Below are 21,503 nucleotides of genomic sequence, written 5' to 3' on the forward strand. Positions count from 1 at the left end.
ACTACCCGTATTCACCAACACTCTCTATAATCTACAACTCCTTCCCAACTTTCTGAAAACTAAAAGCCTAGCATCTGTGAGCAAGAGGTGAAGGAGCTATGACTCCTTCTAACTGCATATGCACAAAAACAGGTCTGAACATGAAGTACCCGAATCAGTGGAAGTATACATTAGATACTTTGGGAAGATAATACCAAAGTCATTCATCCAAGATCCTTCAGTATTCCTCTCGTTTTAAGTAAGGAGTTCGAGATTATGTTCAGGCCTTTGAAATTGGATTCATTTTCTGTTTTTTATTACCAGAGTCTATGTACTGAATGCTTGTGCCCCCAAAATACATATGCTTAAAACCTAATGCCCATTGTAAAGGTATTAGGAGTTGTGGCCTTTAGGAAGTGATTAGGTCATGAGGGCTCTGTCCTCATGAATGGGACTGGTGTCCTTATAAAAGAGGCCTGAAAAAACTCCCACCCCTTCCAACTTGTAAAGCTAACGACAAGATGCTACCTATGAAGGAGGAAGAGAGCCCTCACAGAGACACAGAATCTGCCAGCACCATGATCTTGGACTTTCCAGCCCCCTGAACTGTAAGAAACAAACTTCTGTTGTTTATAAGCCACCCAGTCTGGTATTTTGTTAAAATAGCCCAAATGGACTAAGATGCCAGAATTTTTTTAGTGGTTTTAAACATTTTCATGGGAGGTACATTAACATATTTTGCTGTGTTAATCTGATCAGTAAAAACAGACAGACATGTACAATAGTATAGTGCTAATGTTAATAAGAAAGTAAATTTATTAAAAGTGTCTGTCTGGAGTGCAATTTATCAATAATTACCAAAAGATTTATAAATGTTCATAGCTGTTGACTCAGTGATTCAGCTTGTAAAAATGTATTCCAAAAATCAGATTCATTCATTAATTTATTTAACAAACTATCAAGGACTTACCTTGTGCCAGGCATTATTCTTATGAATAGAGATGTTTATCACATCATTTTATAGTGTCAAAAAGTTGTGGTGAAAAAATGTCCAATAATAGTAAGATTTTTGGCAAATTAAAATATATCTAATGTATAAAATATTATAGTACCATTGGAAACATTATCAAATACCAAAAAATTCAGTAACATAATAAAATACTCATGATATGTTAAAAAAATTTAAAACAAGATACAAAATTATTACATGTAACTATAGTTACATCAAGTTACATGTATGATCCCAAATCTGTTTTAAATGACCGAACCAGGGACCTTGATCGAGTTACCTAACCTCACTCTATTTCAGTATCTTCTAAAAAATAATCAAGATTTTATATTTTACATGTAAAATAGAGACTTTTTGTTTCATATCTCAGTGGATTGTTGAATGAGTTATTTTTTAAGTGCTTATAATATCCCCCAGTATATATAAAGCCCTAGTAATTATTTCCTGGTGTTATTAGTAGTAGTAATATTACATATACACACATATACTTATAAGAAAAAAAGGAAAGAAATGTTCCAAAGCTATCAAAGATTCTACATTCTAACAAAACTAATTCTGAAACAATCAGGAATTTTAAACACTACATATTATAAGATATTAAAAATTATAAGGTATGGCTTTGTTTTATAAAAAGTCTTTGTATCCAAGTGAAGGATGTATGAATAAAATGTGATAGCTAAGATTTGCTTTAAAATACTTTGGGGGCACCTGTGTGGCTCAGTGGGTTAAAGCCTCTGTCTTTAGCTCAGGTCATGATCCTGGGTTCCTGGGATGAACCCCACGTCCGGCTCTCTGCTCAGTGGGGAACCAGCTTCCCTTCCTCTTTCTCTGCCTGCCTCTCTGCTTACTCTGACAGATCTCTGCTTAATTTGACAGATCTCTCTGTCTGTCAAATTAACAAATTTTTAAAAAACTGTAAAATACTTTGGGGGGTTTACATGTGGAGATTTTTAAAAATTTTTAATGCTATATCAGATGTACATTATTTACGTCTAGGTAACAAAATTATTATTTGCTTTTCTTTTCTTTATGTTTTTCAAATTATCTAGAGTAATTCAAATTATTTTTTAAATGAGAAAATTTGGAGGGCACCCGGGTGGCTCAGTTGATTGAGCACCCAAGCTTGGGTTTTGGCTCAGGTCAAGATCTCAGGATCCTCAGATTGAGCCCTGTATTGGGCTCTGTGCTCAGCAGAGTTTGCTTAAGATTCTCTGTCTCTCTCACCCTCTTCCCCTCCCTGTGCTCAGGCTCTTTCTCTCTCTCCCTCTAACATAATTAATTTTTTAAAAAATTCTTTTTAAAAATAAATAAATAAATAACGAGAAAACTTTTTTTCAAAAAATGTTAAAGAAATCCTTACCAATACTCCATCCACAGATGAAACTTTCTCCCAAGTTAACCAAGCTCTTTCTTTGACATGATCTGGTATCTTTAATTTCTGACATAATGCAGTAAAATCAGGTTCTTCGGTTTCTTCCAACACGAGACTATCAGATAAAAATAGACATGTAATAGGGACAGACTTACAAATCAAACTGATTAAACATTTCTTTCAATGGTTTGTGTATAACAGTGCTGTCCTGAAAAAAGCATTAATAAATACTTTAAAATCTTATTTATCTTTGAAAAAAATTACAGGTAGAATTTAAACATGTTTATCTTTCTCAAAATCTTTCCAACAAAAATACAACACAGTGAAAGATGTTTCTGGCCTGGTGAATCACATACGGTTCAGAACAGCAAAATAGCTTTGTAAAAGTATGATAGCTAAAGCTGTATAGGAAAAATTGGGATGACAATAACAGCAAAAAGAAGAAAGCCCATATATAACATTACAGATTCAATTTAGTATCAGTGAGTTTGCTAAAATGCAGTCTACAACTTATCAATGTCTCACATGATGATTAACTTAATACAAATTACTGCTATGCTTATATCAGATTTTCCCTTTGGTCCTCCTTACCCAGGACAGGTAGTCAATAATTTCTTGTTGGCTAATTCTTTTTCATTCATTTAATGTCTATTTCATACCTAATAGTAATAATATGAGGAATACTGAGTAATTTTTGAGTATTTACTCTGACCCTGTCTGTACAAAGTACCTTAGATGCATAGTTTCAGTGAAATTTGTACATCAGCCTATTAGATAAGTACTCTTATTACCCTTGTTTTACAGATAAGTACCAAATCAGAGAAGCTTAAGTACTCTCTCGAGGTCATGGCCAGTAAGTGGGAAACCCACAGTTTAACTCCATAATCCATGCCCTTTACCACTATTGCAGACTGCCAACCCTCCTTCAAAATATAATTAACTTTTGATTATGTCAACAATGAAGGTGAAATGCTGTTCCTAGGGAAGGTTTTCCTTCCAACTTCACCACTTAGGCCAGATACAATGCAAAAGAAAAAAGATCTCAGCTGTCAAAGTAGAAACACACTCTGTCATTGAAAGTGCAGGTGGAGTGGGCCCTGAATCCATCCCTAAGCAAGTGCTAGGCTTTGGATCACCAGGCACTAGTTTTTACTCTTGCTAAGCAGCTAATCTACAGAGTTCAATTGCCCATACTAGTGAAACCTTTTGTGGGTATGAATAATCAAGAGTAGAGGGTATCTTGTGTGGTTTTTGACCTACAGGAGATTTTTTGATAGTTCCATCATTTACAAGTAAATAACATAATGTTGGGGTGGGGAAGAAAGGCATTCTTTTCTCAGGTGATGGCCAAAATTTCAGTATTTCTGGTTACCTTATAATAACTGGATAAGATGGAATTCTTCAGAGTAGATTTAGTGCTTTTTCCAAATGAAAACTTTCAAGTATTGGATACATCACAGTTTAATCTGAAATTAAATTTGTCTTCTCCCAGAACATCCTAGACATTTTTTTTTCTTAGTGAGTGTGATTTTTAACTAATCCACAAGACAACCCATTTAAATATATGTATTTTTAATAGCCTTTCACAGGCCATCCCAAAGATCATTCCAATTTTTTACAATTTGTCTGAACTCTGTTAGTGTCTGGCAAGTTGAAAGAACAGGGCTTGGTAATGGGCTAGAACAGGGGAGGAAGTGGTGAAGGACAGAAATGAATCCCATTTCCCCGAAATCGATATGTAGTCTCAAAGTAGAACCAGTGCGGACAATAATAATGGCAATCATACTCTTTTAATCTTAGCTTCTTAACCATAAAAAGTATCGCAATCAAGAAAAATAGAATGTTGCAATGGAATAAATACCCCCTTGTCATGTTCTACTGCATTATCATGGACTCGCCTAAATTTAGATACCACTTGTGGAGGGGTGGGGGGGGGGGTTGTGTCATGTGAGCACAAGACCATCACTAACTTTGTACCCAAACAAAACAAAACGAGAGGACACAAAGTTGTTTCCTGGCTCAAAGGCAAAATGAAAGCAAAAATGAAAAATCCTGAAGATTAATAATATACAAGAGTTTTATACAATGGGGATAAAAGAAAAAGTTGAGGAACTTTTAAGTTACAAAACTTTTTCCCATACACCAGTTCCTCTCAAAAGTTATGTTCCCCCAGTAACTACGGATGGTTCTGAATCCCCAAAGCACGGTTAAAAGGGAGCGCCACAAAACACCTCAGCCGAATACCCTGGGGGCAACTGACAGGCAGGACCCTGCACTTCACGTCCGACGGCTTTCCTGGCTGGCCTCTCTCAGCCCGGGGCTTCGGATGCAGTGCACGCCCAGAGGAAAACACTTCCAGCTGTTGCATCGCAGTAGACCAAAACAGAAAGTCAAACGGCCACCGAAAAACTACAAATCTCAATAGGACACAAACTCTCCATCAGACACTAGTCAGTCGTTTTTCTTTTTTTGCCTTTCATGGGGCCTCGAAATCACCCGCCGCCTGCAAGCCTTTCCGCCTAAAGGAGGAAAGGCGGCACCTGTCACTTTGCTCAGGGACCCGAGCCCCACCCGCCCGACACCTGTCAAGCTGGAGCCCAGACCCTCCCCGGCTTCCCTCTCCTCGCTCCCGAACCCAGACCCCTGTCACCCTCCTCCAGGCGCTCCGCGGTGGTGGGGGACACGGGAGCACCCTCCTCTCGCTCGGACGCCGCCGCCGGCGGAGACGCGCCCCCGCCTAGACGCCGGGGCGCCAGCCCGGACGCACTCTCGGGGCGCCCTTCTCTAGCCGCGGCCGCCGGGGCTCTGCTCGCTTACCTGGGCAGAGGCAGGTCCTCGGGGCCACTGTCCTGCTCGGGGTCCTCCTCAGGAGGCGGCGGCGGCGGTGGGGGTTCGGCGGCCGCTGCGGCGGCGGCGGCGGCGGCAGCGGCGGCGGCTGCTGCTGCTGCTGCTCTCCGGGGGGTTTTGGGCGGCATGACTCCCCCCCAGGGCAGGAGCCAGTGACTGGTGGCGAAGGGCCGGGAAAGGAGGACGCGCGCACGTCGGGGCACGCCCCGTCCTCTCCTGACTCCCGTTACAAAAATAATTTGAACGTCCCCTGAGAAAAACCGGACGAGCCCTCCCCCGCCCGGCAACCGAGCGCCGCGTCCAACCGCGGGAAAACGTCACTTCCGCCCCCGGCGTCACGTCCGCGAAGCTCCCGGGCCCGCCGGCGTCGGGAGGGAACCGGGGCGCGGAGCGGTGCGCTGGGCGGGGGCGCGAGGTCGGCGGGGCTGGGCGTGGACCCCCGGCCTGGGCCGAGACAGCCTTCCTGCGGCAGCCGCCGCCGCCCGGACGTGTCTCTACTCGAAACTCTCCTCTTCAGGCCTGGGTGCCGGTAACGGGGCACCGCACAGTCTGGGGGGTGAGATTGGGCCCCATTTTTATCTGTGGGCTGATCTGGGGCCGCCACTCGGGCCCCGCCGGGAATATCAAGCGTGTGCACCCTGGGCGGGCACGCCCCTCTCCCTCCGTGGGCGGCGCCCTCCCTCGCCACCACGCTCCTCCCGCCCAATCCGTTAGGCAGAATCGGCCAAAACAAAAACAAACGTTCGTGGAACACCTCGTAAAAAGTGAATTTTGACGGTCACTGGGAGATACAAGGTGTAGAACAATTACTTGCCGTTTAGGGTCACTGTTTACAGAAGGGGAGTGGGGGAGTGGGTACAGAAAAAATTATAGTGTTGATAAATGTTTTAATAGCGGTGTAAAAAGGGGAAGCACCGTCGAAATGTCTAAGGGGCAACTTCAGAGAAGCCGTGGCTCCTGAATAGAACTTTGCCAGGTATGTACATAGCAAGTTTGCCTTGCTATGTACCAGGGATTGTGCTGGCCATTTTACCTATCTTAACCCTGGGTCCTAGGATGGAGCCCCCCCCCCCCCACACACACACCGCCCCGCTCCCCTCCCGTAGTGCTCACTGATCCGCGGGGAGCCTGCTTCTCCCTCTGCCTGCATCTCCCCGTTGCTTGTGCTGTGTGTGTGTGGGTGTCTGTGTGAGAGAGAGAGAGAAATGAATAAATAAAATCTTAAAAAAAAAAAAAAGAAAGAAAAGAAGAATGCACCAAGAAAAGAGCATGCGCAAAGGCACAAAGACCTCTGAGAAGAGCTTGCTGGAAGAGCTTAACACCATCCAACATTGGTTTAGAAACTGTGTCTCTTCTCTCATGACATTTACTATAATAATAGATTGTCTAGTGTGAAAACGTGTTTTTCTCTCTTCGGCAGACCCAGTGGATTGCCCAGTCAGAACTTGCCACTTGAGGCACTGTGAATAAAACATAGCTGTGTTCTGATGTGAACCCCCTCATCCTTGGAATAGCTGACCAGGGTTGAGGCAGCAGGACCCTTCAGTCAAGTCAGGGCTGCAAACTTCTTGGGTTTATCTTGGCCAGTTGTACAATGGATTACCATTTTCTGTATATACCATGATATATATGTCAGGATGTGAAAAGGGTTGGCTGTCGTTGGCCTACTCAACAGCCAGTCTGTCCTACATTCAGAAACCATCTCTTGGGGGCCTAAAGTTTGTCAGGAAGTAGGGCCCAAACCCAGCCCAGCTGCAAAGAATGAATAGCATCAAAGTGATAATCCTTTTCACCTTGCCAGGGATTAGTGTAGGCAGGAGCTCAGGATGCAGTTTTGCAAGATCAAAGATTGTCTGCTGGCAGCCTGATAAATGAGATACAGAGATGACACAGTTCTTCTTCCTTTAACTGTTATCATGAGAATGTGACACTGAAGCAATTACTCTGGCCATTGTGACTTAAGACAAGCTGACCTGAGGATAAGGCAGAAATGTTAATGATGTTACAGTAAGTAATACCAAAACATCTGCATCCTCTGTGACAAATCAGTTCTGATTTGACCAATGATGGAGGTGACCTCAACTGAGCTGGAGTTTTCAGTTGTTTACACCAGAAAGCATTATGACTGATAATATTTGTCCAATGAGCCCTTTCAGGGTGGAGACCAAATATTAGGCATCGTTGTAGACATATAGTAGCCAGAAGTGTTAGCCACGCAGTAAATGCTTGTTTGCTAAAAGTAGAGAGGCCAGAAGAGCAGAGGAAAATTCTGGAAACTGAAGTAAACTCTGTATGTAGATATGACTTTCTTTAAACTCAGGTTATCAACCTCTGGATTTGCCACAATTGTGATAAATCAAAGAGAGATTTCTCAATTTATAAAAGGATGTGTGTCGTTATCATGGATTAATTTAACTATGTACTCCACTACATTTAAAACCCTTACACATAACTCAGGAACAATTGGGTCGATCAGAAGTTTTATATCCCCTCCCACACACACAGCTTTCTGTTGCACAACCAAAGAAATATTAGAAATTCTACAGATTATTAAAAGATTCTTTTCCCGATCTTCCTCCAACAGTGAAATCACAGACATTATAATCGGGGTTCAACACTGAAGTCATGTAAACGCAGTTAGTTGGTGGGCCCTCGGGCTCCAAGCCAGCCGGGCAGATGGCACCAGCTCTCCCCTTAGGCCCAGCCCCGGCTCAGTGGCGGCCACCACCCAGCCCTTCCTTTCCTTTCCGGAAGGTGGATGACACCCACGCCCCTGCTGAGCCGGGCCTGAAGGTACCTCCAAATGCCCAGGCCAACAGCTTCTCTGGTTACCCATGTCCTACTTGTTCATTCAGTGACTGTTTTCTGATGTTCACTCTACTTGACCTTTCTTGCAGTTAACACAGTTAACCACATCCTCTTTCTTAAAACTTCCCTAGTCTTCCATAAATCCATGGTCGCTTTTTTTCCTCCTCCCTTCTGTTCCTTTATAAACTCCTCCCTGGTTTTCTCCCTGTCTTCAGTGCAGTTTCCCTAGAGCAGCATGACTCAACGTGTGTTCCTTGGACCACTGCCAGTTTGCTTATGTCTCATCTACAAGGAAATGAGCACAGAAATTAAGAGTAAGTGCTTAGCAGCATTTTCAGCAATTTAATATTTCAGCTATATCCAGGCACATGATCTTTGAACACCTCTCATTAAACAGAATATGGAACAGTTCAGGTGTTTTGCAACTTACGTGATTGTAGGTGGCATAGCTGTGTCCTTGGTCTGTGCAGTAGGACCACGTTATAAGGAATAAAATTTTAAAGTTAGTTCATTAACTGTAACCCCAAAGTGAATAAAAATCTGTGAAAGTGTAAATATTTGTTTACTTTTCTAACTTGTTATATTTACAGTCATTTTAATTTTTAATCAAGCCTGGTTTTTGAAATTCATAGCTATATTAGGGAAGCTAAATTTGTGTCATTTGTTTCTAGCCCTAAATTATAGGTGATGAAATAAACCTTACTGTCCTATTGTCAAGAAAAGACACGTGTCAGTACTATGTTAGTAATAGTAGTAGCAACCCAAACAATGGCCAGAGAAGTGATTCTAAAGAATTAAAGATCCAAGTGTTTTTACTATTTTTGCTCAGAAGTAGCATCCCCCTTCTACTGAGTCCATAGCCAAAACTCACAGTAAAGTACTAAAATCATAATTGTCTGATAAAGCATCAGACATCAAAATTCATCAGCATTCATATATAAAATATAAGAAAACTAATTGTGAGTTTGATAAAACATGTAGCATTTTTATTTTCCATGAAAAAATCTCCACACATAGGGAATTCATGGATCCAGAATCCATTTCTTTTTTTTTTTTTAATATTTATTTATTTATTTGACAAAAAGAGAGAGAGCACAAGCAGGCAGAGAGGCAGGCGGGGGGGCGGGGGGGAGCTGGCTCTCCACTGAGCAGAGAGCTCCATGTGGGTCTTAATCCCAGGATCCTGAGACCATGACCTGAGCCAAAGGCAGAGGCTTAAAGCGCTGAGCCACCCAAGTGCCCCCAGAATCCATTTGTTTAATCGAAGTATACTTTAAATGCAACTCTAGCTTAATAGGACACATTTTTAGAACTGATAAGAAAAACCGGTACTATTACTGATAAGGAAGATGAATTTTGAAACTAAAACAGTATTTGTTCTATTTTGGATAAAAATTAAAAGTGAATGTCCTCAGCTTGCTGAAATTGTCTTCCAATCACTTCCATTCCCTTAAACATATCCTGGAGAGACTAATTTCTCTACTATGAGTGTTACTGAGTAAAACATAAAAACAGTTTAGATAGACAGTATCTCCTGCTAGAGGCATTGTCGTCACTCTAACCTAGCTAAGATAATTTAACAGGCAAGAAACATTTTCATTTGTGTTAAAATCTGTAACTACCGACAAATTTTAAATATTAAATATAGCATTTAATATGGGAAATTACTCCTTCACTACCAGCTTTTTGATTTTTGACTATGGGATTATTTAAAAACTAACCATGTATTAGTAACTCTTTATATTAATCACCTATATGCACACTTAACAGTGAAAAAAGTAGTTTTTGTAGTTTTTTCTTTAATGCTATGTAATATTTTGTTCTATGTTTTTTGAAATGTAATTTTGTATCTGTTTAAAATACTTAAAATGTGAGTCTGTAATTGGTGTGCCTTTCTAATTTTCATTTCATTTTAAAGTATTTTTAAAAGTTTCATTTTTCAGGGGCACCTGGGTGGCTCAGTGGGTTAAAGCCTCTGCTTTCAGCTAAGGTCATGATCCCAGGGTCCTGGGATCAAGCCCCACATAGGGCTCTCTGCCTAGCAGGGAGCCTGCTTCCCCCTCTCTCTCTGCCTGCCTCTCTGCCTACTTGTGATCTCTCTCTGTTAAATTAAATAAAATTGGAAAAAAAAAAAAGTTTCATTTTTCAGAAGTATCAATTCATGAAATTAAAAAGAAAGGAAAGGCATATATGTGAGATAACACTGGTCTAAGAGGTCCTCACTTCTCTTCTCCATTTGCTGTATTTTATTTCCACGATTTAAATCACCCCCATATGTGTATGCTCTTAGATTCTTTCAGATTTCAAGAAACAGAGATCCATTTTGTTTACCTTAATTATTTAGGATTATTTATTAGTTTAGGGGAGGAGTAAAAGAGACAAAAAACTAAAAAATAAAGAGTCCCTCCTGCTACACTCCTGTACCTTATCATCCATCCACTAGCTGACTCCCATACTTCCTGCCTCTGTGAACATTGTTAGTTTTCATCTCTTTATAATTCCTGCCACAATGATCCCCTCTCCATGTCACTAATTCAGATTCCTCAGGAGAGAGACTATAGATTGGTTCCCCTACTAAACTATAATTTACATTAGCAGGGCCAGATAACATAATTTGCTAGTCGCAAAATGAAAAATGAAAATGCAAGGCCCCTTTTTCACAAATTATTGAGATTTTCAAGATAGTGAGTGTGGAACATTAAACCAAGCTCAATGCCTTTCTAAATGGAGTCTTATAGAACTGCATAGCTCACCTGCCAGCCATGTCCTTGAGAATAGATCTATATATGTTCTGCTAGCTAGGGTGTCCTCATACCTAGCATGTACCCATGACGCTGAGCAATCAAATGGCCTTGATACCAAGTGGTGCCAGTTTGGAATGATATCATTGTATTAGTTTCGCCTCCTTCCCTGCCCACTCCCCTTTACCTTCACTCCTATTTCTCTCAAATTGCATTCAGTCTGTATTTTCTAGAGAATCCAAGCTAAAACACTTGACTCCAAAGTGTCCTGAAGACATTCAGGATGGGATATTAGAGTTGGCTTAATCACTGGTCTTATGGCAATAAAGACAAAGCATGGTATGTAGGTAGTAAGTGGGGCCACACAGTGGGATCATAACTACTGAGGCTTCCCACCTGTGCTAATCAGGATGCCGTGCACGTAGAAGGTGGAACATTGGAATGTGTCGTGGCTGTGATGCTTGAGCAGTATGGGGATAATAACTCTGGGGATTGGGGTAGATTCTGTTACCGGAAATGTACCCTTTGTAAAAGAAAATGATACCTCAGGGCAGGCAACTGTCACCTTAAGGCATGCTGTGAAAGGCAGAAGTCTTCCATTGGCAGTTTTTTTAAAAGATTGTAATTTTGATGTAAATTATTTTTGCTTTTGTCTTTCTTGCCCAGGGAGACATATCCAGAAAAATGTTGCTAAGGCCACTATCCAAGAGATTACTACCTATGATTTTCATCTCGGAGTTTGACAGTTTCAGGTCTTATATTTAGGTTTTACTGCATTTTGAAGGGTTTTTTTTTTTAAGATTTTATTTATTTATTTGGCAGACAGAGATCTCAAGTAGGCAGAGAGGCAGACAGAGAGAGAGGGAGGGAAGCAGTCTCCCAGGTGAGCAGAGAGCCAGATGTGGGTCTCAATCCCAGGACCCTGGGATCATGACCTGAGCCGAAGGCAGAGGCTTTAACCCACTGAGCCACCCAGGTGCCCCTTGAGTTTATTTTTGAGTATGGTTTAAGAAGGTGATTCAGTTCAACCTTTTTTGGGGGGCGAGGGGAGAATGTAGCTTTTCAGTTTTACCAGTACCATTTATTAAAGAGACTTTTACCCATTGTATATACTTTCTTCCTTTGTTGTAGATTAATTGACCATATAAATTGTAGATTAATTGACCATTAAATGGCACAGGTAATTGACCATATAGGTTTATTACTGGCCTTTCTGTTCTGTTCCAGTGATCTATTTTTGTGCCAGTACCAAATTATTTTCATTACTATAGCTTTATAGTGTAGCTTGAAATCTGAGATTGTGATACCTCCAGCTTTGTTCTTCTTTCTCAAGATTGCTTTGGCTATCTGAAGTCTTTTCTAGGTTCATACACATTTTAGATTATTTGTTTTAATTCTGTGAAAAATACTACTGGTATTTTGACAGAGATTACATTAAATCTGTAGATTGCTTTGGATAGCATGGACATTTTAACAATATTAATTCTTCCAATCCATGAGCATAGTACATCTTTTCCAATTGTTTATTTGGTCTTTCATCAGTGTCTTTCATCAGTGTCTCAGATGCAGCAAGTCTTTCACCTCTTTGGTAAGTTCATTCATAGGTATTTTATTTTTTTCGATATAATTGTAAATGGGATTGTTTTGTTAATTTCTCTTTCTGCTAGTTCATTATTAGTGTATAGAAACAACAGATTTATGTATATTAATTTTGTGTCCCATAATTTTACTGAATTCATTTGTCAGTTCTAATAGTTTTTTTGGTGAGGTCTTTAGGGTTTTCTTTGTACAGCATAGAAAACCCTGAAACCTTTTTCTTTGGGAATCTAGAACACAAAACAAACAAACAAAAAAAAAAAAAACCAGACTCATAAATATAGATAGCAAACTAGTTATTGCCCAAGGGGAGAGGTGTGGGGTGATGGCAACATAGGTGAAGGGGATTAAGAGATACGGACTTTCCAGTTATGAAATAAATAAGTCAGGGATGAAAAGTACAGCATAGGGAATATAGTCAGTATTGTTGTAATTATGTTGAATGGTGACAGATGGTAACTACATTTATGGTGAGCATTGCATAATGTATAGAACTGTCAAATCACTATGTCATACACTTGAAACTAATGTAATATTGTGTGTTAACTGTACTTCAATAAAAAAAAAATAAGTAAGAGACTGATTTCCTGTAGCTTAGAGCAAACTATACTTAAAATCAGGCCCAGAATCTGATTGTGAAGGCAGCAGAGCTGAAAAAGCAACAAAATGCATAGATTTACAAGGTCTCCTATGTCCACATCTGGACCCTGAAGGAGCAAAGTGATCTAAGACCCAGGATGGGATATTTGTATGGATGAGTCTGAGAATATTGAATCTCCTAATTCTCCCCTGAACCTGTGGAATACTGGAAAAGATTAGCAGCCAGTTCTCAGGGGAGGGGTTGGCAGGGAAGGACCATGATTTGTAGCATTAGCCAATTTCTATTGAATAAACACTCCCACCTTAGTCGCTTTCAGACTACCAACATAATGTCACTGAACACAGAATTAAAAAGTGATGCCCACAATTGGCTCCTATAAGCTGGTATGAACTGGCTCCAACCTATCAGTAACCTGAACCCTCTGGCTCGGGAATCAGCACCTCCACTTTGCCAGAGGAAAAGAGTCTTCTCTTGCCTGTAAATCATGCAAAGACTGTTGAAGCAAGTGGCTCTCCAAAAGGATGTGTGGCCATTAGCCAGGGTAACTGTGCACTGGAAAAAAGGAAATGCTCAGAGTCTTCAAGGATTGTTAGATACAGGGCACCTGGGTGGCTCAGTTAAGTGTCTGCCTTTGACTCAAGTCATGATCCCAGGGCCCTGGGATTGAGTCCTGCATCAGGCTCCCTGTTCATTGGGGAGTTTGCTTCTCCCTCTGTGCCCCCGCCCCCACTTCCTGATCTCTCTCAAGCGCTCTCTCTCTCTCTCAAATAAATGAATAAAATCTTAAAAAAAAAAAAAAAAAGAATTGTTAGATACAGTGTCCAAACTGTCACTGACACCACCATATTTCTCTAATTAGAATGGAAACCAGTGAAGTTTTGCCTCAACTTCAACTTATTGTGAGTCCAGTAGGTCTATGAACACATTCTGTGGTTAAATCAATGATTGTATAATTAGGACAGATGACCTTAACAGATGGTAAAATCCTCATGTTGGTCCCCTGACCTGTGGAGCAATTGCCATTATGTAGGATGGCCCATATAGAGGGTGTTAAAACTGCCACTATTACCCTCAGTCAGGTTAGTAATTCAGAACCATGACAGCATCTTAGGAAGAAATGCAAAGACTTATACCACTATCAAATATTTAAAGGATGCAGAGTTTGTGGTTTCTTTTATATCTCTATTCAACCAACTCTTCTATCTAACCCTTACAAAAATGGGATCGTGGCAGGTGATAGTAGACCACCATAAATTAAGCCCCAGTAGAAGCTTCCATACTACATGTAGTCTCTTCATTAGATCAGATCAACATAGATTTGGCATTGGTATATAGGTATTAACTGGTTAATGTGCTTTTCCGAATTTCTATCATTAGAAAGGATCAAAAGCACTTTGTCTTTAGAGAGGCAGTTGCCTCAGGGCTATTTTAACCCATCTGTTCTCTGTCCTAGTGGGCACAAAGGGCCAAGTACTCCAAATCATTGCTTCTCATAGTTTTGTTTGTTTGTTTGTTTGTTTTTCCAATCTGTCTTGCAGCGGTATTTTTGGAAATCACCACTGAATTTGACTGGTAAGTACCTTGCTGCACATGTGAATCACCACACAAGTTTGACAGTTGCTAAAATGATCAATACCTTGCTTAATGAGATGAGGCTTCTGATCATGTACTTGGATGTCACAGCAATGTCAATTGCTATAAAATGTCCTAAACACAGATTTTCAATTTTATGATTCACCTTGCAAGAACCAGTAACCAAGAGTTAACCAACCAGCAGCAGTCTGTAGATTCCACTTTGAATATTAGTCTAAATGGTCTTGTAAAACATGCATGATGAAGAATGGAAGATAGACTCTAAGGCAATCCAAGGACATGCCACGTCAATGACATTTTTAGCATTCCAAAATTATGGGAACACAGGAAACATCACCTTTAATGTAAAAATATCACCTCCTGCCACTAGGAGAGAGACTCTTCACTTAGTGGACTTCTTTGGTTTTTGAATATATCCCCAGCCCATTTATCAGGTGACTTAGACAGCAAGTGGGTGCCAAATTAGGAGACATCTCTAAATGAAATCCAAGCTGGGGACACCTGGATGGCTTAATTGGTTAACCATCTGCCTTCAGCTAAGGTCATGATCTGGGGGTCCTGGGATCAAGTCCTGCACTGAACCCCCTACTCAGCGGGGAGCCTACTTCTCCTTCCTCCTCTGTGTGTATGTACTCTCTCTCAAATAAATAAATAAATCTTTAAAAAAGAAAAAGGAAAGAAATCCAAGTGCAGTACAAGCTGGCCAGCTACTTAAGCTGTATGATTCAGCAGATCCAATGGTATGAGAGGTGTTTGTAGTGAATAAGCAACACATAGAATCTCCAGCGAGCCCCAATAGGTGGTATACACCTAAGGTTCTATAGCAAGGAAACCTTCTGCAACAGAGAATTAGCCTCTATTTGAAAAATCAGCTGTTTGTTCTACTAGGACCCAAATGGAGACAAAGTGCCTAAGCAATAGAAGCAGCCTGTCACCAGCTGATTATTATTCTCTGGGCTATAAGGTCTGTCAGCATCAACCCATTATACAATGGATATGGTACATCCAGGATCAGGCAAGCAGGGACTAAGAAGTCATGAGTAAGTGTAAACAAATGATGTAAACTCTTATGTCACCAACCTCTCTTGCACTGACACTTCTCTCTCAGTTCAGTCCTTTGGCCTAAGGGGATTCTCTAAGACCAACAGATGGATAAGGAAAGAACTTGGACCTGGTTTACACTTGGCTTGGTACAAGATGTAAGTGTTATTAAAAAAATGCACTCCTGGTGCCCACAGTACAGTGATGGTGGGAAATCTTCCCTTGGGAAGATGTGTGAGCAATACCCTTGATTGTTGACTTCTTAGGAAGAAGTTGTCTAAGATATAGATATGGATATACAGGAACTTCTAGGCAGAGCGAAATGGCTTGGCTAATTGATTCAGGACCTGAAAAAAAAAATGATTGAAATATTGGGGACAGATTGGTCTGGAAAACAAAATTTGAATGGATCTGAGGGGATGAGAGTATCTCTGTGTCTCATGTTAATTTCCCAAGAGAGCATTCTCAGGCACCAGGTAAACGACATGACTTGTGTTGTGGTATCAACTAGCAAGCATGAGGATCTATGAATGGAGACGTCATGGTGGCAGTGATGGAAGTATTGCATGGGCCAGAAAATTCTGATCTAGCTAGATTAATGGCCATTGCTGAATTCCCAACTTGCCACTTGCAGATACCAAAACTGAGCCTTTAATTGCCATTGCTCTTTGAGAAGACCAGTTGGCCACTTGATAGCAGATTGATTACACTGGAACACTTCTACCCTGGGGGAGGCAGTAATGCATCCTTATCAGAACTGGTACCTAACCTAGTCATGAATTTGCCTTCCTTGACCTCAGCGCCAGGACCAATATTCAAGAATGTATGGAAGCCTAAGATTTTGACATGGTTTCTCTCACAATAATGGCTCAGACCAGAGAATATCTTTTATGACAAAAGAGAGGAAACAACAAACACAGGAGCCAATGGTCTTAACCTCGTAACTCATCTGTATTAGCCAGATTTTGTCCCATAACAAAATACTCCAGACAGTGCAAAGTTGAGGAATGCCCTCCACAATATGGTATATGCCCTGAACCAACAGTTAATATATAGTACTATGTTCCCCAGCAACTAGAATATAAGGGGGCAAGGAAAAAAGAATAGAGGTAGGATTAACCCCTTTTAGTGGATGAGTGCTGTTGGTGCTTTGCTTAAATGTCCTTTACCTACTCACACACTCATCCCCCAGCTGTTGTGAGTATTGACTGAGAACTGTCCTTAGCCAAAGAGCTGCCTCATCTATGACATCGACCCCCATCCCTACCCCCCCCTCCCCGCCGCTGACAGACACTGGCCAGTGATAGACTGACATGAGGGCACAAAAGAGTAGAGGAGAGAGACATGAAGACTTTCAATTATGACCTTAATATTATCTTCACCAGCAGGGACTTTACCTTGTGTCATTAACCTTCTTGCCTTAAGTCTTTCCAGAGATGGTGGCTGGATATCATCTTGAACAGGACTCTGTGACGAAATGAACTTGTTCTTTCCCCCTGAGGGAGGAAGTGAAGGAATGATCTACTCACAAAAATCAGTGCTTCTATTGCAGTATACGGGTGAATATAATGGGAAGCATGAATGAAAATGAGTGGTGAAAAGGATGCATTTTATCAAACATTGTACTCTAATGCTCTTGGCCTCATCAGCCTCAGGACTAGTAGCCATTTGTTTTGTCCCAGCCAACGTGTGACAGCCAACACCTGGTGGGCTGTTCTGCTATGGCAAGAGACTTCACATTAGCACAACTGGATGGTTAGCTCACCTTATAACCAAACAATATTATGTCTCACCTCCTGCCCTGGAGTTTTTCTTTTGGAAAAAGACTAATGAGATGCTGCGGGACCTGCCAGTACTTACACATGAACAACCCAGAAATGTGTGGGATTCAACTTCCATGAGGAAAAATGTTGACAAGGGGATCTAAATTCTCTTTGTTCTTCTCAGAAGCTTGTTCTGTGATAATGGTCACTTATATTACCTCTTGAAAGATGCTCCCTCGAGACTAAGCAATTAATTGTATTTCATACTGAGTGATGGCAGGTTCACAGAAGGAGCAGTGAAGTGCATACACATATAGAAAATGGTTGCAAAGGATGAATAATGCAAAGATAGTTTCCCCTCATTAATTTTATTTTCACACAATAAATTAGGTTTGTAAAATTGTACTATGTATGGTGTTTGGTAATAAAAAAATGATATGATCTATAATTTAAAAATGTATACAATCACTATTGTGAGGTTCTTATGTTGTATGTAAAGTTGCTTAATATCAATTCATTAGATCTGCATATTATAATCACTATAGTAACTAACCTCCAAAAAACTGGAAGCAGATATAACTGAAAAGAAAATACACTTCAGTTGAAAGGCAGTACTAAAAAAAGCAAGACATAATAATATGCTATTTATAAGAGATTTACTTTAAATACGAAGACACGGCTAAATTAAAGTGATGGACATAAATTGCCATGCAAACACCATGCAAATTCGTCTGTTCTATTTCAAAATCAAGTTAGAGTACCTAGGACTTCCAGCACTCTGTTAAATAACAAATAACAGTGGTGATAAGTGGACCTCCCCATCTCATTGCTCACCATAAAGGAAAAGCTCTCAGTTTTTCCTCATTGAGGATGTTAGCTGTGGGTTTTTCATATATGGCCTTTATTAGGTTGAGGTATGTTCCCTCTAACCCTACTCTGTTAAGGGTTTTTATCATGAATGAATGTTGTACTTGGTCAAATGCTTTTTTTTTTTTTTTCTTTTGCATCTATTGAAAGGATCATATGGTTCTTATCCTTTCTTTGGTTAATGTGGTGTATCAAGTTGATTGATTTCTGAATATTAAACCACCCTTGAAGCCCAGAAATAAATCCCACATGATCTTGGTGAATGACTCTTTTAAGATACTGTTGGATTCAGTTTGCTGGTATTTTTTTTTAAGATTTCATTTATTTATTTACAGAGAGAAATCACAAGTAGTCGGAGAGGCAGGCAGAGAGAGAGAGAGGGAAGCAGGCTCCCTGCTGAGCAGAGAGTCCGATCCCAGGACCCTGAGATCATGACCCGAGCCAAAGGCAGCGGTTTAACCCACTGAGCCACCCAGGCGCCCCCTGTTTGCTGGCATTTTATTGAGAATTTTTGATCCATGTTCTTCAGAGATATTGGTCTGTAGTTCTCTTCTCTTTTTTAGTGGAGTGTTTATCTGGTTTTGGTATCAGGGTAATGCAGGTCTCATAGAATGAATTTGGAAGTTGTCCTTCCATTTCTGTTTTTTGGAACAGTTTGAGGAGCATAGGTATTAACTCTTCTTTAAATATTTGGTGGAACTCATCTGTGAAGCCATATGGTCCTGGACTTCTGCTTGCTGGGAGATTTTTTATTTTGGAGTCAATTTCTTTGCTGGTTATTCGTCTGTTCAAGTTCTTTACCTCTTCCTTTAATTGTAAGTATTCTTCATGTGTTCTAGATATATGATTCACAAACATTTTTTCCTATTCTATAAATTCTCTTTCTACTCTATTGACAGTGTTTCTTATAGCACAAAAGTTTAATTTCGTTTTGTAGCTTGTATTGTGGTGGCATAGTGAAGAAAATAGTCAAGGCCTATGCAAGATCATAACGTTTTATCCTGTTTTGCTTTGAGAGTTTTGTAGTTTAGTTCTTACACTTAGGTCTTTGATCCAAAGGAGCTAGTTTTTATCTAGCTAGGAAAGAGGTAGGGGTCCAACTTCATTATTCTGTATATGGATACTAGCTGCCACAGCGCCATTTGTGGAAAATAATGTTTTGTTTTGTTTTTCTCTATTGATTTTGTCTCGGCACCCTTGTTGAAAATCAACTGACCAGAAATGTGAGGGTTTATTTCAGGACTCTCAGTTCTGTTCCACTGATCTAAATGTTTATCCCTGTCAGGACCACACTATCTTGATTACTATAGTTCTGCCGTAAGTTTTAAAGTAGGAAAGTGTGAATGCTCCAACTTTGTTCTTTATTTTTCAAGAATTCTTTGATGATTCTGACACTTCATTTACATATAAATTTTAGATCTGCTTGTCAGTTTCAGTCTGCAAAAAAAGCCAGTTGAGATATTAATAGAGATTGCTTTGATATGTAGGTCTATTTGGGGAGTATTTCCATCTTAACTTTGCCATAATCATATGACACATAAACATGAAATGTCTTTCCATTTAATGAACCTTCTTAATTTTCTTTCTTTCTTTTTTTTTAAGATTTTACTTATTTGTTTGACAGACAGAGACACAGCAAGAGAGGGAACACAAGCAAGGGGAGTGGGAGAAGGAGAAGCAGGCTTCCCGCTGAGCAGGGAGCCTGATGTGGGGCTCCATCCCAGGACCCTGGGATCGTGACCTGAGCCTAAGGCAGATACTTAATGACTGAGCCACCCAGGCACCCCTTTTATTTTCTTTAAGCAATGTCTTACAGTTCTTAAAATATTTAAATATTACACTTATCTAGTTAAATTTATTTATAAGGATTTTATTCTTTTTATATATTGCAAATGGACTTGTTTTCCTTATTTTATTTTTAGATTGTTCATTGTTTTTAATGAATTTCCTAGGGCTATTTTTTTAAATATACAAGATCATATCATTTGAAATAGAGATTATTTTATTTCTTCCTTTCCAATCTGGATGACTTTTATTTTATTTTCTTGCCTAAAGTCCCAGTTTAGAAACTTCAATACAATGTTTAATAGAAGTGGTGAGAACAAACACCATTGTCTTGTTTCTGTTCCTTAGTAGAACACATCCAGTCTTTTATCGGTAAGTGTCATGTTCTCTGGGGGAATTTTCACAGAAGCCCATATCAGGTTGAGGAATTTTCTTTCTATTCCTAATTTGTTGAGTATTTTTGTCATGAAAGGGCAATAGATTTAGTCAGATGCTTTTTCTGTATCTATTGAGGTAATAATGTGGTTTTTTTCTCTCCAGGATAATATAATACAGTGTATTATATCAATGAATTTTTTACTCATTTAAAATTTTATTAATCTTTAATTTTTTTCATTTTTTTTTCTTGATCAGTCTAAATAGAGCTTTATTGCCTCCATAGTTCTTTTATAAGAACCAAATTTTGGCTATACCAATTTTCCCTGAACTAATTGGTTGATACACTTTCTATTTTATTGATTTTTCATATTTTTTAAACTTCCTTTGGATTAATTTACTTTTCTTTTTTTCCTTTTGCTTTGTAAGGTAGAAGCATCAACAATTTATTTTGAATTGTAAGCATTTTAGACTAAAGTTCCCTTCTATGCAATGATTCAGCTGCTGTATCTCACAAATATAAGATGGTTTAATATGGTGTATTTTTATTAACATTCAGTTCAAGGTATTTTATTTCCCTTGTGATTTCTTCTTTGGATCACAACTTATGTTAAAATGTACCATTTACTCATTTTATCAATTACTGAGAGAGGAACATTCTTACCAGCACAGCACTAAGCATCACAGAAAAACTGGTGAATTAAACTTCACCAAAGTTAAAACTATCTGCTCATCAAAGGACACTGCTAAGGAAAAGAAAAACCTAAGCAAGATGTAGACAGAGAGAAAATATTTATAATACATATAGCTATCAAAGGACCTTTATCCAAAATATATAAGGAACTCCTCCAACTCAATAATAAAAAGACAAACAACACAATCTTTTAAATGGGCAAAATACAAGGAAAAGGCATTTCGCAAAAGAAGATGTATGATTGGCCAAAAAGCTCATGGAGAAATGTTTGGTATCATTAGACGTTAAAGAAGTGCAAATTAAAACCACAATGGGAATAAAAGGCATAGCATAGGGAATATAGTAAGTGATATTGTAACAGCATTTTGTGGTTACAGATGACAGCATTTGTGGTGAGCAGAGCATAACATACAAACTTGTCAAATCACTATG

At 39.7% G+C, this 21,503-nt stretch overlaps 1 protein-coding gene and 1 long non-coding RNA gene across 2 annotated transcripts in view; one reads left to right on the forward strand and one right to left on the reverse strand.

Annotated features, from left to right (window-relative positions):
* RB1 (RB transcriptional corepressor 1) overlaps positions 1-6,630 on the reverse strand; it is a 159,891-nt gene extending 153,261 nt beyond the window's left edge. Inside the window, exons 1-2 of the mRNA XM_059378222.1 lie at positions 5,178-6,630; positions 2,349-2,475 (exon numbers count right to left, since the gene is read on the reverse strand). Of these exons, the coding sequence (XP_059234205.1) occupies positions 2,349-2,475; positions 5,178-5,335 (285 nt within the window). The 5' untranslated portion in view covers positions 5,336-6,630. The remainder of the gene's footprint in view (positions 1-2,348; positions 2,476-5,177) is intronic.
* Positions 6,631-12,301: 5,671 nt separating this feature from the next.
* LOC132002859 (uncharacterized) lies at positions 12,302-17,703 on the forward strand. The gene is made up of 4 exons (XR_009400043.1): positions 12,302-12,344; positions 14,492-14,525; positions 15,655-15,745; positions 17,013-17,703. It is a non-coding gene; the product is annotated as an uncharacterized LOC132002859 (long non-coding RNA).
* Positions 17,704-21,503: the final 3,800 nt, after the last annotated feature.

The sequence above is a fragment of the Mustela nigripes genome, chromosome 15, assembly GCF_022355385.1.
Source record: "Mustela nigripes isolate SB6536 chromosome 15, MUSNIG.SB6536, whole genome shotgun sequence".
Classification (NCBI taxonomy): domain Eukaryota; kingdom Metazoa; phylum Chordata; class Mammalia; order Carnivora; family Mustelidae; genus Mustela; species Mustela nigripes.